General features: G+C 41.1%; 1 protein-coding gene across 5 annotated transcripts in view; it reads left to right on the forward strand.

Annotated features, from left to right (window-relative positions):
- The window catches only part of Znhit6 (zinc finger HIT-type containing 6), a 45,999-nt gene that overhangs the window by 21,840 nt on the left and 5,088 nt on the right, over positions 1-19,071 (forward strand). For 4 of the 5 annotated variants that reach the window (XM_028876892.2, XM_028876890.2, XM_037207170.1 and 1 more), the window contains 3 exons: positions 4,928-4,996; positions 6,314-6,394; positions 7,839-7,916. In XM_028876892.2, the coding sequence (XP_028732725.1) occupies positions 4,928-4,996; positions 6,314-6,394; positions 7,839-7,916 (228 nt within the window). The other variant, XM_037207171.1, reaches the window with a different exon arrangement.

Consider the following 19,071-nt stretch of genomic DNA (forward strand, 5'->3'; position numbering starts at 1 on the left):
AACAGCACACCTGAAAGCTCTAGAACAAAAAGAAGCAAAGTCACCCAGGAAGAATAGACAACAGGAAATAAACTCAGGGCTGAAATCAATAAAATAGAAACAAAGAACAATTCAAAGAATTAATGAAACAAAGAGTTCTTTGAGGAAATCAACAAGATAGACAAGCCCTTATCCAAAATAACCAAAAGGCAGAGAGAGAACATCCAAATTAACAAAATCATAAATGAAAGGGAGACATAACAACAGACACTGAGGAAATCCAGAGAATCTTTAGGTCATACTTCAAAAACCTCTACTCCACAAAATTCAAAAATCTAAAAGAAATGAACAATATTCTGGATAGGTACCACATACCAAAATTAAATCAAGACCAGATAAACAATTTAAATAGACCTATAACCCCTAAGGAAATAGAAGCAGTCATTAAAAATCTCCCAACCAAAAAAAAGCCCAGGGCCAGATGGTTTCAGTGCAGAATTCTACCATAATTTCAAAAAAGAGCTAATACCAATACTCATCAAATTGTTCCACACAATAGAAACAGAAAGAACATTGCCAAACTCTTTTTACCAGGTTACACTTACCCTGATACCCAAACAACACAATGATGCAACAAAGAAGGAGAATTACAGACCAATCTCCCTCATGAACATTGATGTAAAAATACTCAATAAAATACTGGCAAACCAAATCCAAGAACACATCAAAAAAAAAAAAAAAATCATTCACTATGTCAAGTATGTTTCATCCTAGAGATGCAGGGATGGTTGGTTCAGTGTACCAAAGTCTGTCAGTGTAATCCACCATATAAACAAACTGAAAGAAAAAAATCACATGATCATCTCATTTGATGATGAAAAAGCCTTTGACAAAAATCTTAACACCCAACATCCCTGATCTTAGAGAGATCAGGGATACAAGGAACATACCTACACACATAATAAAGGCAATATACAGCAAGCCTAGAGCCAACATCAAATGAAATGGAGAGAAACTCAAAGCGATTCCACCAAAATCAGGAACAAAACAAGGCTATCCATTCTCCCCATATCTATTCAGTATAGTACACAAAATTCTAGTTAGAGCAATAAAACAACAAAAGTAGATCAAGGAGATACAAATGGGAAAGGAAGAAGTCAAACTTTCGCTATTTGCCGATGATATGATAGTATACATAAGTGACCCCAGGGAACTCCTACAGCTGATAAACACCTTCAGTAATGTGGCAGGATACAAGATTAACTCAAAAAAATCAGTAAGCCCTCCTATATACAAATGATAAATGGGCTGAGAAAGAAATCAGAGAAACAACATCCTTTACAATAGCCACAAATAATATAAAATATTGTGGGGTAGTTGGGGCTGACCTCATCCTGCTTCTGCCTCCCAAATTCAGGGATTATAAGCATGTGCCACCATTCCTGAGTATTTGTGACATATTTCTCAGCAAAATACCTTTAAGGTTATCAGAGTAATTATATGATCTGGTTCTCATTGGGGTCTGTGTGTTATGAGCGTAAAGGCTAGAGGTCAGTGTTCTCAGTCACGCTTCACCTTGTTTTTTGAGGCAGGATCTTTCACTCAGTGTGGAAGTCACTGACTGAGCTAGGCTGGCTGGCCAGTGAGGCCCAGGGATCTGAGTTCAGATGCTCATGCTTGCCAGCAAGCCCTTTCCCAGCTGAGCCGTCTTCCCCACCCCAGAGCAATAGTTCCTAAGGAGACATGTTACATGTTCAAGGGAATATTTCTAATAAAGAAGTATTTTAGTTTAGAAAAAAATGTGAGGATGACTCCCCATATTTGTCTCACAATTATCTGGTACTTCTCATAAAAATTATCTTTGGTTTTATTAGTAGTGGAAAATAACAATTTATATGTGAAAGATTGATTTAATGCAGACCTATTCTTAAATAAGAATTAAAGCATTCTCTGTCATAACTCTCAGACTTGGAAGTACATCATTCAGTGTGCGTACTTTCCTACCTCACTGCATAGTTCTGCCTGTCCCTTAGGGCTAGTTAACATTCATTATGTAAATCTGTTTTGTTAGGATGGAAGTGTTTCCGGCTCACCCCATTCTAACACGTGACACAGTGGACAGTTATACATATCTTATTACTTGCCCAGTTATTTCTTCAGGATAAATTCCCAGGAATTAAACTGATGAGCAAAAAGTCTGTACTCATAAAGTCAAGACTAACTGAGTACATGAGCATAGAACCCCCTGCCAGTGTCTTCATCTGCATGTTACTTTAGTGAAACTGGGAAAAGATGATCCTTCAAAGTTCCAAGGATGCGAAAGTTGATAAATATGTATAACTCCTGAATATAAATATCAAATAATATATATGTATGTTCCCTATGTCATACATGTGCCATCTATTTCTCAATTTTTTATTAACCTCCCCCTCCCCAGGAACCTTTCAGACATTTTTCTCCTAACTGTATTCTGGGATGTTTTGATACATTGTATGTCTGTTTATATATTGCTCATTTGGAGGACATGAATTTATGCATTAAGATTTTGTTGACCATCCAAAAGACATTGGGTCAGTACTGCCTCAGTTGAGAATGCATGGTATCTGTGTGTGGTTGTGTGTGCACTTACACGAATATTTGTGGTAAGATCAGAAAACCTCAGCCATGCCCTTGCTAAACCTTTGATACCTTTGGTTTCATGGGACTCAGAGATCAGTTGTCCAGAAAGGGACAGTACTGTTAGTAATTAAGCCCACCATTTTATAATCTATTCAACTGTAAACAAGCACCTTGGATTATTTAAGTTCTGTAGAATATTCTACATGGTATTTTCATTCTTGAGAAGTGGATATGGCAAGTGTGCAATGTTCCTGTTGTTGCTGAAGGTGTCTGGTTGTATTTGAGGAAAGGTATCTCTAATGAATTAGAATTGACTGATAGTAAATGTTTAACCCCTGCCCCAATATCCCCTCATAGTGGTTCTGCCTACTGGGGATACTGGGGGGCATTTTCAGTTCCAGTTGTCAGAACTGGAAACCTGAGTCCTTAGAACATCTGGTGGGTCAGTCAGGCTAGAACTCTGTTAAATATCCTACAGTGGATTTACGGGACAGAGAAGTAGCTGGTCCAAAATGTTGGCACTGCCGAGATTGAGAAGCCCTGAACAAGCCTAATGATGTGAGCACTTCTTAAGATCTTTCTTTGGAAGATACCTGGTAGCATTCTGGTTTTAGTATATGTACACATTTTGAGTCATTTGTATATTGCTGTATATAATTATGAAATTTGGAAAACAATTCTTTCGAGGCTCCAGAAGAGGTTTGATTGCCCATGTGCATCTATTACCTAACAGTTATTGCTTATCAGTTATGCCTGCGTGGATTTCAGTCACACTAAAATTCTTCAGAGAAGGAGCCAGTGAGATGGCTCAGCAGGTAAAGGTGCATGCTATTCCTATAATCATTTACTCAAAGCTAGTAACTAACTGCTGCCTTTGCACAGATCTGTGTGAAAGTTCTTTGTCTCTGAGATACTAGACATCGGACTTCAGCATTAGTAACATGTGCTTTTTAATGTCCTATCCAAGAAAAAACCAAACTGAGCTTAACCCAATTTTTTTTGTATAGTAATAGCACTGTAAACACAAACATAATCTGCACATTTTTTTTCTCTAGCTTTTCCAAAACCTGCATTAGTACTAAAGAAAACTGCTATATTCAAATGTGTGCTAACTTACTGTAACAGACAGGATTTTACTTGACTTACAGTAATTGCCTCCAGACCAAAAAAAAAATAATCAAGAATTCTGACCAAATGTTATAAGTGCTTGGTGGAAGATGTCCTACTTGCACAAAGCTACACAGAGAAACCCTGTCTCGAAAAACAAAATAGATTATATATATATATAATCTCCCCCAGCTGGTGGTGGCACATGCCTTTAATTCCAGCACTCAGGAGGCAGAGGCAGAGGGTCTACAAAGAGAGTTCTAGGACAGCCAGAGCTGTTACATAGAGAAACCTGTCTCGAAAAACCAAAAAAGAAAAAAAAAAGTTATAGATTTGGGGGTCCTCTTACAGCGTAAATTTCAAAAAGATGCTGATCATTGCCTAGAAGAGATATAGCAAGTGGATGGTAAAAGTTTTCTTCTAAGACAAGGCAATACATGTAGGCCTGATGTCACCCAGTAGGCAGGCTGACCTCTGAGTTCAAGAACAAACTGTCCTACATAGCAAGTATTCTAGGCCAGCCAGGGCTGCATAGTGAGATCCTGAGATCCTGCTTCCAGAATGAAAGGAGATACGTGTAAAGCCATCACTTCAGAGAAAAGATTTAAATTTCTGTGATGGAGACTTCAGACAGTAGTTGGCTTTTTTGAAATTTAATTTTGTTTTGTGCTTTTAGGTATGGTAAGTAGGGTATGTGATCATTTTTCTAAAAGCAAGCATTTAGTGAGTTACTGATTTAGGTCCTATATCAGACCAAAGTTCAGATGGGAAGCAAAAGCATTCGGTGTGATTTGCTTAGCAACCAGCTTGTTGTGTCCTGTTTGGCTACTGAATGCACGCAGTCATGCCTCACAAGTGCATATGCAGCCAGCTGGACTCAACTGGACAATACTTCATTCACCTGCTTTCTAGACTAGTCAGGCGAGGACACCAGCTCACTGTGTTTAATCAGGAGGAAATGGATTTGTAAACTCCAAGTTTATGCTCACCGATCTCAAAAGCCTCAGCTAGGAGAAATCACCTTCTAATTCAGGCAGACAGATGTCCCTGGGATTCAGAACTTTCCTCTTAACAACCCTTAGAAGTCTATTACTCTAGGAAGTTCCAAGATCTTAGAATGCAGTAGTTTAAGTTCTGAGACCAACTTGAGAAAATCTTACAGTGAAAATTCAGGCCTGACTTGATTCTCTACCTTCATCTGCTTGTGATTGTTCTCTCCTAGGAAGCAGCAGTTTTTCTGGCATGTAAAGCTCCAGTTTCCTCAGAGTCAAGCTGAGTATGTGGAAAAAAGGTATGATACCTCTACCACCACTGTCCATTCTGAGAGCTTTACTTTAAGGCTCTGTCATTCAACAGGGAAGTGATGAATGAATAAGCTGAGCTGTGCTCGTCACACAGTGCAGGATTCATCAGCAGTGACAGCAGCAGCAAGTGACCTGCCCTGAGCCCCACAGCTCTACATCACATCAGCTGTGATGCTGAGGGAGAGAACAGGTCAAGGAGCAACAGTAGAATGTGGTTCTGTCTCAGAGTAGGAAACTGCCCGGGAGCTAAGTAGCGTCTGTCTCAGGAACTTACAAAACAGTAGAACCGGGAGGGAGCTAAAGCAGACTGGGTGGTAATTATTTGAGCAGAGAGCAGAGGTTCAAGGAGGGGTGTGTTCTGATCAGGAGGTCCAAAAGCTGTTTCTAAGACTGAGTGGTTACACAGGACATGGAGGACAACCCAGAATTCTATGACAGAAAAGTCCCTCAGAAGTTATTGTAGATACATGTATGAAACATGTATGTGTACACATCATAATACATCTTAATATACATGCATATCCTAATCTAATATATAAGCTTGTTAAGGTTTTTGATTGAGAACATTTTCAGGTGTCCCGGGTTTTGTTAACGATGTGCTGTGTGGTTTCTTGAGTCAGGGAGATGTCTCAGTTGATGTCAGGCCGTGTCCTCAGCATCTGTCCCCACTGTGCACTGCCTTTCTTCCAGATTGTCACGGGTTGTTGGGGAAGAATTTTGTTACCAGCGTGAAGTCAGGGCTGGCCTTATTGGACACGGAGGAGTGTGAGAACAGTAGCGCAGTGAGGCAGATTGCTCAGGGAAGTCACTGTTTCAGAGGTCCGAATTTTGTTGTGTAGAAATGTGAAGCTGCGTGCAGATACGGGAAGTTTGGAGACTTGCAATGCTTCCTTCCTGGGAAATTGGTATCCACTTTGAAGCCTGGTGTGTGGCTCCAGATGAGTGAACTGAACATGGATGAATTGTAGCCTCCTGAAAGCTTTCTTCAGTTGTATTTCTATGAGCTTCGTGTATGTTTCAAAGTTTGAACATAGGTGTATGTTAAAAGCGGTTTCATATTTTTATAAATGATTGATAAGGAGCTTTTCTAAACTTTTAAAGACTTTATAAAGTGTTTCTTAAGAGCCTTTCTGTGCTTTTCTTCTACATAATTTTAGCATGAAAGAATGTTATATGCTGTATTTTGCCAAGAGTAAAATAAAGGCTCCTTGTTCAGTTTTTCCACCAAGTTTAGCAATTTTAAGTTAACACTTAGTAGCAAATTATAAATAATAATTTTTGCAATTTTCCTTCTCTGTGGAAAGAGTACCAGATGATAAAACTATTAACGAAATTCTAAAACCATACATCGATCCTGAAAAGTCTGATCCTGTGATTCGTCAAAGGTATGTTTCAAAACTCGTGTAGCTTTCTGACGTGATTTAAAAGTGTTGGCTTAAAGCATGTGTGTTTGTGCACTCATATGCATACACATGCTGCCAAACACATATGGAGTGAAGGCTTTGGGGAGCGGGCGGGCGCGCCTTCCACCACAGGGAGCTCAGGGATCAGGCCTGACCACAGGCCTCTTTACCTGCCGAGCCACGCCACTAGATGCAAACGTGTCCAGTATTTGTGTGTGTGTTTATTAGGGGAAGCTGGGGCTGTATTTAAATGTGTTGTAAAGTGCAGTCGTTGTAGCTAGCCCCCTTGGCTACAGACACTCAAGCAGGCAGTAATGAAGATTAGTTAATTCATTTAACCATCGCAGCAGCTCTGTATCGGGAGACACTGATTCATACCCATTGTACAGGTGGAGAAACTGAGCGCTAAGTAGTTAACATAACCTCTTGTGACTAATAAGGAAGCTGAGATCCAAATCCCTGCAGTACCATCAGACTGAAGTCTGTAGTCTCACCCCTTCAAGTGGAACCATAAATTCTACAACTTAAAAGTTTTCTAGTAACTGTTGAAGATGGAAATTATATTTCAACCGAGTACATCCTCCCCAAACTAAATAAGGTTACACTTTGCCTCCAGAAATACCGCATGGTCAAAAGTGGCTAGCATAGCTCAGCGGGGAGTTCTGCGCTGGATATATGCATTAAAGTGGTTTTAATTAGATGAGAGCAAGCTGCTTCACTGCCATGCTTTAATTTTCCCATCAGTGGAATGAGAATAATACTAGATAGGAAGTCAGGAAGCCTGGAAGAGAGAAGTATGGAGTCCAGAGGGGCTGGCGTGTACACAGCAGTGCTTGGACGGGAAGCTTGGTGGTGAGTTAGTTTCCAGTGCACCTGGGCAGGAACCATGTAGCTTTGTTCTCAGCAGGTGGTCTGTTCCTGGGATGGGCATGTTGGTTTGGTGCCTGGGGTTTGAAGTTCACACCTGGTGCATCCTAAGTGTCTGAGCTGCTTCAGTAGAAGAAGGCAGTGCCAGCCAGACTCAGGCAAGCCATGCATGAACCGAGCCCTGTCTTTGAGACAGCTCTGATAGTTAAAGCCTGATTGATGGATAATCTGGTTATAGTTTGTTCATGTACTTGACATTAATAAAAAGCATTACTAAATTGAAGACAATAAATTGGTAAGTAGCTAACTATTTGCTGACACAACTATATTTTTTAGCACATGTACTGACAAAATGAGATTTTGAATTTATCTAATTAACCAGAGAGAGAAAAGGTAATTGTTTTCCACATCTTGCTTAGAAAATATCTTTACTTTTTTCTCTGTTCTTAGATAGAACATTATAAATGAATTATAAACATTATTAGCTATTCAAAAATTTTAGTCTTCATAAAGACTATCTTAAAATAGATTTAATTTTGCTTCCTCTACTATGATGCAGATTGAAAGCCTATGTACACTCAAAGACCGGGGTCCAGATTTTAATGAGGGTTGAAAATATGCAGCAAAATTTCGTAAGGTAAGATTGCTTTCCTCTGTTTCTTTATGTATAATTAAGTAACTTGGTTAGGTTAAGTAGCTAACTACTATATTAATTGTTTAGCTGTCAACAAAAATCTAGACTTATAAAAATCACTTTCCAGTTAAAATACTAAAATAATCACTTTAATATAAATTTGGTAGCAATCACCTGTTAGAATAGAATATTTTAAAATATCCTCAGATGCTATTAAAAAGTTTCTAAATCCCACTTATTTCAAGAATATATGACTGAGTTCCAATGTTTATGTTTATAATTTGGAAATCAAGAGCTCACATAACCAGCTAGCTGCTGCATACCCCGTCATGGAAAGAGCATCACATAGAGGCAGAGAGAGCTGTTCTGACAAACCCTGATCTCAGAACGGAACATTGATGACTAGATCACATCTGGAGATGAGTCTCTACCACTGAGCATTCAACAACTCCTTGTCCTAGACTGCTACTGTGGGGTGCTATCTGTCCATCTTGGTTCTCAAAATCCCTGACTGTCCTGGAACTCTCTATGTAGACCAGGCTGTCCTCAAACTCACAGAGATCCACCTGCCTTTGCCTCCAGAGTGCTAGGACTAAAGGCGTGCACCACCACACCCAGCAGAAATCCCTGCTCCTAAGCATAGCTAGGAAGTCAAGATGTGGCTCATTTGTACAGCACTTGCTTGGTGAGCCCTGACTTTAATCTGTGCTAAAAGAAAAGAACATGGGATCAAATATGTTACCTGATACCAGATAATTGCAAATCGCAGACATCAGTTACCATTTCAGGGGCTCTATGGATAGGTTGTTTATTTGCATCAATACACAAACTTGACACCCAGATTACTTTTACAAAATGAAATAATACTCATTTTAGTTAGTTTGAGTGTCAACTTGGCATAGTCGCCCTCTGCTTACCTATTTGGTTAGCCTGATAATTCAGTTTTTCCAGAGCTGAGGAAGGCAGCCTGTATCATTTTAATACAATCATGAAACAGAAGGAAATGATTTGTCTTCTGGGTTTGTTTGTTTATTGGTTATTAGGTTTGTTTTCGTTAGTATATTTTTTTCCATTCTCCTTCATTAACTGTGAGGTGAGGTTTATTCTACTTGGATTTAAGTCAAGGTAAATTAGGCTGTGGAGAGTGAAGAAAGGTGGTACGTTGCTCATTAAACTAGTCAAATTTGACTGTTTGGCACAATATCCACTTCTAAAACTCAAGGAGCTCAAAGCTATATGGTAAAAAGGGTAATTGTAGGCACAGGACCGCCTGCTGGCCTGTGATAGCAGATACCTTTACCCCAGCGTGTGTATTAACAGTGAACAAGCAGAGAGGACGGAGAGTGGCAGAGGTGCCGTGAGAGGCCATGGTGCCAGAGTGAGGAGCAGGCTGTGCGGTTGAACAGGGAACAGTCAGGACCTGGAAACCAGTTAGCTTGGGAAGATTTTAGATAGGCCATCACAGTAGGCTGAGCCTACGGAGTTTTCAGGTATACCACTTTTTCTGCAACTATTTTCACACAGAATGACTAGTTTTTATTAGTCAGATGACTAAGATCCTTTAGCCGTGAAATTGCATTCCAGTAAGAGCTAATCACATTTTCTTTCCACAGTGTGTAATTTACAGAGGATGTACAGATCTGTTTACTTTACATTAAAACATTCTTTATTAGACCTTATAGGCCAAATTTCTTGCCATTACAAATGTTATATTTTTCATTCTCAATAAATACATACTCAGATATTTTGACTTAGCAAAAATACATCCAGTTTAGCATCATACTAAAGAGGCATGAATGTGAATGATTGTCATTTGTTTGTTTGTCATTTGTTTTGATTTTTAGCATCCTGGAGATTATTTCCTTGATAAAAGGAGAAAATGTGTTCTGTATGAAAGTGCCACATGGCTGGCAGTTGCCTGTGTTAAGCATCATATTTTTTAAATAACAGCTTCTTTTGGCCAATAGTTTCTTCTAGGAAGTATGCTAAGGTAATGTTAGCTGTCCTCTAGCAGGCTGCTCACCTTAGGGTACACATACTTAGTCATGTTGGTTTACATTTCTTTTCAAATAAAATGGGTCTTGGAACAATGTGAGGTTTTCAGAAGCTGTATAAGATGTCAGCAGCTGTTATGTCTGTACAAGTGGCTCCTGGATCTGGATGTACTTGCAGCCCTTCTCCCAAATACCCAGACCTCTTCTCCAGCTGTCTTTACTAACCTACCTCGTTAAATCTAAAGCTCAGTGTGTCTGCCCATCACCACACCACAGCCATGTCTTCCTGGTGTGCACTCTCAAGATGGGTTGATAGTATTCCTGGCATTTAGTACACAGTCAGCAGATTGTGCTACATGATCATCCTCTGTTACTGACATAGTCTTGTAAGCATAAAACCTTGAACACAAGCATCTTTGATGGCTCCCTTGCCATCCTTCTTTACACATTGTCCTCCGTAGTGAGTCTTGACAATGTCTTTTTTTTGTTCTTCAAGCTAGATCAGTGCTTACCAGTGTCTTCTATGGCACCCATTTTTTTCCTTATTCTTTCAGCTTCAAAAACTGTTTATACTTTTCATACATCTTTAGCATCCTTATAATCCTGTCATATATTTCATTGCAGTTAAACATTCTGTGTGATAACTCATTTTTAAGATAACAACTGCTTTAGACGCCTTCATCTTTATTTTTCCTACTACTCTGTCAGTGACGTTCCCAGAGCGGGGTGTAAATACTAATCTGGGGGATGGTAAGATGATTTAGTCAATAAAATAACTTGCCATGTAAGCTTGAGAACCTGAATTCATTCCCCAGAACCCACATTAAACAGCTGGGTGTTGTAGTATGTATGCATAATCCCAGTACTGGGGAGGCAGAGACAGGTGGGTCACAGAGGCTTGCTGGCTGGTCAGCATAGCCTGTTGGAGAGCTTCAAGCCAGTGAGAGATCCTGTCTCAATAACAATGTGGATAGCACCTGTGGAACGGTGTCAACCAAGATGACCTCTGTCGTCTGTGTACTTGTATGCATGCACAAACACACCAGAAATTTAAATAAATTTTACTATTTTTATTTCTGCCTTTTAGCACATAAACAACTATAGACTATGTAGATGAACAGACATGACTGTCCCAGGAAAATACACAAAAATAGTGGGCTGCATTTGGCATGTCATCGTAGATTGCTAACTCGTGCTCTAAAGGAATTTTTTTGTTTTTTGAGACAGAGTTTCTCTGTAGCTTTGGAGCCTGTCCTGGAATTCACTCTGTAGACCAGGCTGGCCACGAGCCCACAGAGATCCACCTGTCTGCCTCCCAGTGCTGGGATTAAAGACATGGGCCACCACCGCCCAGCCTAAAGGAATTTTTAAAAATTCTTTGAGGTTTGTCTTAGGGTTTCTATTGCTCTGAAGACACCGTGACTATGAGAACTCTTATAAAGGCAAACATTTAATTGGGGTGGCTTACAGTTCAGAGGTTCAGTCCATGATCATTATGGTGGGTAACGAGGCCCCATGCAGGCAGACATGGTGCTGGAGAAGGAGCTGAGAGTCCTAACATCTTGACCAGCAGGCAGCAGGAAGTGGTCTGATATACTGGGAATGGCTTGAGCATATATGAGTGCTGCGGGCCGCAGGAATATATCCTAAGAACTCAGCTGGTTTTGGCAAAGTCACTACCTGGAGGAATCAGGGAATTCCTCCAGAGGAAGCCAAATCCAAAGGAGTTTTTGGTGTTACTTAGCTTGTTATATATCAGCTGTATTCTGTTAATGAAAATCATGTGTGCCTTCATAGTTTTCCCAATTGATTTTTCCCTAAGAAGGGCTAACAATGTGGACTGATCACTCTCTAGACATACACATTCCAGGCATTTGGAGAACAGCCTCAGGAAAGACTTTCTCTGGAATCAGATATCTCCCCTAGCCACTTTGAAGAAGTAAAGGAGACACCACCCAGGTGGTTGCCCAACTTCCGAGGACTAACAGTGATAACAACCCACAGGCAAGTCTCCTGACAAGGTAAATTCAACAAGGAGACACCGCCCAGGTGGTCACCCAATTTCCGAGGACTAACAGTGATAACAGCCCACATACAAGTCTCCTGACTTAAGGTAAATTCCACAAGGGGACACTGCCTAGATCAGGTAGACATTAAGTAATAGCTTTACACAATTTAGCTCGGACCCTCCCTTTATATACCGGGACTTCCAGGGCACAGGGGGAGAGAAGAGAAAAGAGAATGGAAGAACTGGACGGGTAAGAACTTGAGAGGAACGAACTGAGATGGGAAAGAACTAGGTTGTAGGGCTAGAAGAGAGTACCAGAGGAACGAGATGGAAGATGAGGAAAAGTCAGATGGGGAAGTACTAGCTGGGTAAGAACAAGATGAAAAGAACCTAGATGAGGCAAAGTTAAGACAAGAGAATTAAGATAGAACTTAGAGGAAACAGTAGATAAATATAGAGAGAAATCAGGCAAGAAAGGAGCTAGACATGAGAACAGAACTGAAGCTGTGTATAAAGGATGTTATGCCAGAGGAATTAAAGCAAGTGGACTATAGAGCTTGGTGTGCTGAGATTCTATTTCCTGAAAATAGTCCTCGCCGTTAGTAGTTCTCTCTCCTGAGCCCCTGGGATGTATAATATTGAGGCTGGTTCCTCTAATATTATACAAGATATGAGGCCCCAAAGCCCACCTCCACAGTGACACACTTCCTCCAGCAAGGCCACGCCTACTCCAACAAAGCCACACCTCCTACTAGTCCCACTCCTGTGAGCTTATGGGAGCCAGTTACACTCAAACAACCACGAGGTTTTATGTCATTTAACTAGTTAGGTGCTTCAGTTCTCAATGTGCCAAATGAAAGATACCTTAACAAGAGCCCAGTATAGTGTATGCTGCTTCTCTGAAGTACACCTTCTCAGAGGCAGGGTTTCAGGTTGAATGTCCTAGTGCATTAAGGTTGATCAGAGCTGCACTTTACATCCATGCAGTTAAGTCACTGAGCCCCTTCATGTGCCACTGCAATGCTAACCAAAGGGCACGTGGACTTGTAAAGACCCACCCTTCATTCTGATGTCAGCAGCTAGAGGCTGGAGGTCAGAGGTATGTTAGTGGTACATACTGTGATAGGTATGTGTTTGAAAAAAAAAAATACTAGATACTCAGTGGAAAACATGAGCATCATTTTTTGAACATTCCAGACTTGTTTGCTGATGGACGCACAAACCAATTGCTTTCATTCTCCTCCCAGAAATTGACATATAAACCAAATCTGTGGACTCAAAACTGAAGCATCATCTAGGCTTTGGCACCAAGGATGTCATAGAATCCTGTTACTCTTCCTGAAAAGACTACCCATTGTACCAGCTCTCATGTTCTATCAGTCATCTCCGACTATGCTGGCTTTAGTTTGAAACACTTGTGTTTGCAATCAGAAAAAAAGCACGAGCTATTTGTTTGGATGGTTTTAGTCCTGTACTGAGAGGATTTTTTTTTTATTTAATCTTTAGATATTTATATTTATTATCATTTTCAGTTACATTAAGAGTTAAGATACCCCCCTTTAGATAAATTGATTTTTCCTATATGAAAGCCTCGTCGAACAAGGTTCTCCTGACTCTTTTCTTGTTTTGTTTGGGGGTTGGGGGCTTTCTTTTCACTACAGTTAGATAGTTAAAAGCCATCTTTCTGAGAGCTTACTTCATGTCACTTGATCAGGTTCTAACTGACAACTGTGCCTACCTCACCAGATCGTCTTACCAGCCCCTCCTTGCTTTTTTCAACCCATGCCCCTCCTGGCCAGATTTCCTCCCCTACCGTAGACGTCTCCCCACCTGAACATGTATTCTCTGAGAAGAGTGCTCCCGGCTTTCAGTGCCCGTCATACTCCTCTGGGATGCTTACTGAGTGATGATTTACAGCTCACCCATAGAGGTCCTGGTCTAGTATATCTCACACAACCCCAAACCTGTGTCTGGGGACGCCGATCAGTTATTCTTAGGACAGCCCTTTAAGAAACATATGCAGGTGGTACAGTCTGTGAGGACATTCTGAATCTCATGCATGTCCAGCGGGTTTTCCTTAGTCTAAGTATTTGGTGGGTGTTTCTTCAGTTGGGTTGAAGATGTGTGAAAAAAATAGATCAGCTGACATTAGCATGGATTTTTTTAATCACATTTTTACATCCTTAAAGATACTAGTCTGTACACTTCACTTGACTGAACTAGAAGTAGAAAATTAAATTATCTTGTTAGACTTACAGAGAAATTAAAAAGTGTACTGTGCAGATATTTGAAAAGGAAATGTATATATATTAAAAGTTAAAATTTGAAAATGGCTGTTAGAACATTGGAGATGATCAGAGTTAATACTAGGCTTATCCTTGGAGTTCACCTGGAAAGGGGGGGTTTGTTGAAAACTGGGTTTGCTGTCTGGATAGGTATGTTAGGCCTTCTCTTGGGTTTTGGGTTTTGGTTTTTGTTTTTTTTTTTTTTAATTTTTTTATTTGATTCTGCTAATTAGCTGGCAATTGGGGGAATCAGTCTACGAATCAGTAACAAAAATAAACAGCTTTGACGCTAGTAAAAGCTGCTTGAACCATTATATTGAGATTCATTTTCAATAAAATTAAATGTTGGTACTATATTTGTGAATTTGACTAGTTTTATAATACTATAATAATAATAGTTCCTATTTTTCAGTTCAGAAAAACCTTTAACAATTAAAGTCTTAAAATGAAAGTTTAATAGGGGCTGGAGAGGTGGCTCAGTGGTTAGGAACAGTTGTTTAGAAACTTAGGCCTGTGCCTGTTAGGCAAGCACTCCATCACCAGCCTGTATTCCCTGCCCTCCTTCTCCTCTTTCCTTCCCCGACCATTTTTTTTCACATGATGTTTGAGTTGAGTACGCATGTTTGCATGCAGAAGACTGGAGTTGACACTGTTTTCAGTTGCACTCCAGTTTTTACTAAGGGCGTGGTCTCTCACTGACCCAGGAACTAGCAGTCTGGCTAGTCTCAGCCAGTTGAGTCGTCCTGCCTCCAAGTGCTGGGATTACTGGTGGCCACCCTACTTGCCTGTGTTTGTGTAGATTCTAGGATTCTGAACTCCAGTCTTTGTTTGTACAGCAAGTGTTTTTATCCAGTAAGTCATCCCATAAAGTTATACTGACTGGCCTGGAGCTTACTCTGTAAACCAAGGCTGGCTTTGAACTTATGTTCCTCCTGCCTTAGCCATCTGTCTTAGGGTTTCTTTTGCTGTGAAGAGACACCATGACCATGGCAACTCTTATAAAGGAAAACATTTAATTAGTTCAGAGGTTCAGTCCATTATCATCATAGTGGGACATGGCAACATGCAGGCAGACATGGTGCTAGAGAAGTAGATGAGAGTCCTACATCTTACAGGCAGCAGGAAGTGGTCTGTCTCACTGGGTATAGCTTGAGCAAATGAGACCTCACAGCCCAATGCCATAGTGACACTTCCTCCAACAAGGCCACACCTAATAGTGCGTCTCCCCTTCGGGGCCATTTTTCTTTAAACTGCCTCCATCTGAGTAGCTTGAATTGCTAGTCAGAACCAAAGCTTGTATTTTTTTCAAGGAGTTTGGTAAGTATGGCTCCAAACCACTTCACTAAAAATTCATTCTCACTGCCCTGTTGTGCCTGGAGAATGTGGTAAATCTTTCCATCTCCCTCTTCCTCAGTGAGCCCTGAGCCATGGGCCAAGGGAATGTGATACAGATTTAGGACTAAGCAATCTGCATTCTTCTTCTCTGTGCCTTGACCATCAAGTTCTGGAGGATAACCAAGAACGTTGGCAGTAGCCTGTAATGTTTGGGATATGTAAGACTCCAGAGAGGTGATCTAGTCCTGGCACTGGACTTTTCATCTGTTAGCCTGGATGAGTCTTGTCACTCCCATTGTCTGGAAACTCCACTGAACTCCTTCAGTTGCACATAGGAACTGTGAGAACATGTGCAAACCTGTGCAAGCCCCCGCCAGACACTAAGCCCCACCACGAGCTGGGGAATCTGTTGACAGATGTTCGCTACTTGAGGAGTCAGTCTGTAGGGTGTGACCCCGGTAAGTTGATCGATCACACACCAGTTAGTGGCTGCGTGTCCCGGAGTGTGTGGGCAGCACAGGTGGGGTTTAATGGGTTTTAGAAACAGAAGACACAAGGTGGGATGGGTGGGGAAAAGAGTGGATCTGGGGTGAGGTGTGCGGAGGGATGAGTATGATCAAAATACATTGTACAAAATTCTTAAGTAACTAATAAAATGAGGGAAATAAATATAAGCCTTAAAACAATAAAATTTAGCCAGGCAGTGATGGCACACGCCTTTAATCCCAGCACTCAGAAGACAGAGGCAGGCAGATCTCTGTGAGTTGGAGATCCAGGAGAGGTGCAAAGCTACACAGAGAAACCTCTGTCTTGAAAAACCAAAAAAATAAAATAAAATTTAAAAATCTACAAACTTTAAAATCTATTCCAGTATCTTATGGGATTCATTATTCTAGAATAAGCCATACTTTAAAAGACATTTGGCCACCAGATAACAACGGATTTATATTGTATTAAGCCTTAGCTTTTTTGTTGTTATTGCTTTTTTTTGTTTTTTCAAAAAGCCAGAGGTTCAATTTTGTACTTTTGGAATGAATTGGTTGCACTTTTAACCCAGAAACCTAGATTGAGAAATTTATACAACTCTACTAGGACATAGGTTATATCCCCCTACCTTTGGCAGATACCTATCAAAACTTACAGTTTTATAGCTGTGATTGCCTCATTCAGTGACCTTATTTTGTAGTGGAAAAATACTGTGAACTTGAGTCAACTATTCAATTTTTACATCTGGGAAAAGTTGAGCCTTGGTCATTCTATATTTTAGGGAGTGGAAGGGTGGTGGTCTAGAGTGTCACTGCCTAGATGGGAAATAGCATGCTCAGGAAATAGCATGCTCGTGATCCTCTTTTTAAATCTCCTCTTGAAGCTGGGCAGTGGTGGCGCACGCCTTTAATCCCAGCACTCGGGAGGCAGAGCCAGGCGGATCTCTGTGAGTTCCAGGAAAGGCGCAAAGCTACACAGAGAAACTCTGTCTTGAAAAACAAAAACAAAAACAAAAACAAAACAAAAAAAAACAAATAAATCTCCTCTTGAGTGTGAAGAATAGAAACCTGCTGTCCTAATTTTCTGGGACAAAGAGGAGGTTGAAGAAGCTGGGCACTTTCTTTGAAAGATGGCAGCAGAGCCAAGGTCACACTTGCGGATCGGGACCTTATTTAGCATCAGCCCCTGTGACACCTGTTGAGCCTTCTGAGCGAGCCCTGCTGCCCTGCTGATGCTCCTGTGCAGCTGCCGGCGCACGGTCAGCTGGTCCAGGGGAGGTTGAGCAAGTCAAACAAGAAGAAATGTCTGAGGTGTCCCTGAGAGCGAGAGGAAAGACAAATGTAGGGATCATGAGTCTTCCAAACCTAAGTAGTTTCTCCTCTGGCAGCAGAGCCATGCTGATGGAAATAACAGAGTTGTAGAAATTTCAGAAAGATAAAAGTGTCTTTGGGGATTTGGTGACCCTAACAGCTTACAAAGACACTGGGTCTGAGTGTTTCCAGAGAGGCGAAACTGAACTTTTAAAACTTGCCTCAGGATGTTGGAAACAGAAGCGTTTGAAGTACTTTTAGATTCTTGAAAATAAACATGACAGTACAGTTGTGGTTTGGAGGTTGTGCTAAAAGTCATTCTCACAAAGACAAAATGTGCCTAATGCCTATAAGAGCGCCGCTCTTTCTTACTGAGGAAATCCAGGGACTTTGTCCTATGATTGTGTTCTGGTGAAAAGCTGTGTCCGTGACTTGAGTCTGAGCTAGTCGTCTGTTTTGTCACCAAGCACTCGTAACTTGTGTCACCCGCATTTCAAGCAGGAAACAGGATTAAAGAAGGGATGTGGGCTAGGGAGATGCTCCGTGGATAGAGGGCCAACTGCACAAGCGTGAGAATCTGAGTGTGAACCCCCAGTATTCTGGAAGCTGAGCAGTGTCTGAGAGTCCAGTGCTCTCATCACTGAGATGGGCAGCAGAGAAGGGAGGAGCCCTAGATGCTCTGGGGCCAGCTAGTACGTTGTATGCCACAGCAAACAGCAGAGACCCTGTCTCTAACAAGGTGGGAGGTGACAACTAACCCCCAAGGCAATGTGCACACACATACATGCACAACACCCGTATCATACACACACACCGAATAAATATAAATTATATCATAGACCAGTGAGTGGCACAGCAGGACTTTTAATAAACCCTTTTAGACTTATTGCTTCATTTAACTAAATTCCAAGTCCATAAAATGTTAACTCCTCATGTATTTGACCGCCTTTCCTTCCTGGCCCGGGGAGGCATTTCAAGACAGGGTCTCTCTGTGTAGCCCTGGCTGTCCTGGAACTTACTCTGTAGACCAGGCTGGCTTCTTAACTCACAGAGATCTGCTTGTCTCTTCCTTCCAAGTGCTAGGATTAAAGGCGTGCACCACCACCGCCTGGCTTGACAGCCTTTCTTTATAAATGACTTCGGTGGTATTCCTTTAGTCATTGGTACATACTAATGTCCTACTCAGAGTAACCACTAATAAAAGAATCTAAGGAATCAAATTTTCAATTACAAGAGTCTACGTTAAAGATGAACTATGCAGTCAGTAGTGGGAAAGCTTCGTCTAGACATTTACTGGCCCTTAGTTGCAGTGTTTCTGTGTTAGGGGCCTGTGACCATTCAGCAGGCACTGACTGAAACCATGGAACCGGGCCAGCACCCCTTGTTCCTCTGTACCCATGACAAGAGGCTTATAGCTGACGGAGACAGCTCAAGGGGCATCCACTGCCTCTGACTTCCACGAGCACCCATGCACTCACACAGACACACAGACACACATAAATAAAAGCATTTCAACACATGTTTGAGGGATGAAAAAGAAAAACTGTTTTAAAACAACTTCTTAGTTAACCAGTCTCAAAAACTTTGTGTCCTAAGTGTTCTGCATAGTGCAAGCTTGGCATGTGAAATAGGACTGGTTTCTCAAGGTAAACAAGGGAAACCTAACAGATTCAAGTATGTGATTTGTTACATGCGTATAATTTTATGTATCTTAACATTCCTGCTGGAGAGTGGGACATC

The sequence above is a fragment of the Peromyscus leucopus genome, chromosome 6 (genome assembly GCF_004664715.2).
Source record: "Peromyscus leucopus breed LL Stock chromosome 6, UCI_PerLeu_2.1, whole genome shotgun sequence".
Taxonomy (NCBI): Eukaryota; Metazoa; Chordata; class Mammalia; order Rodentia; family Cricetidae; genus Peromyscus; species Peromyscus leucopus.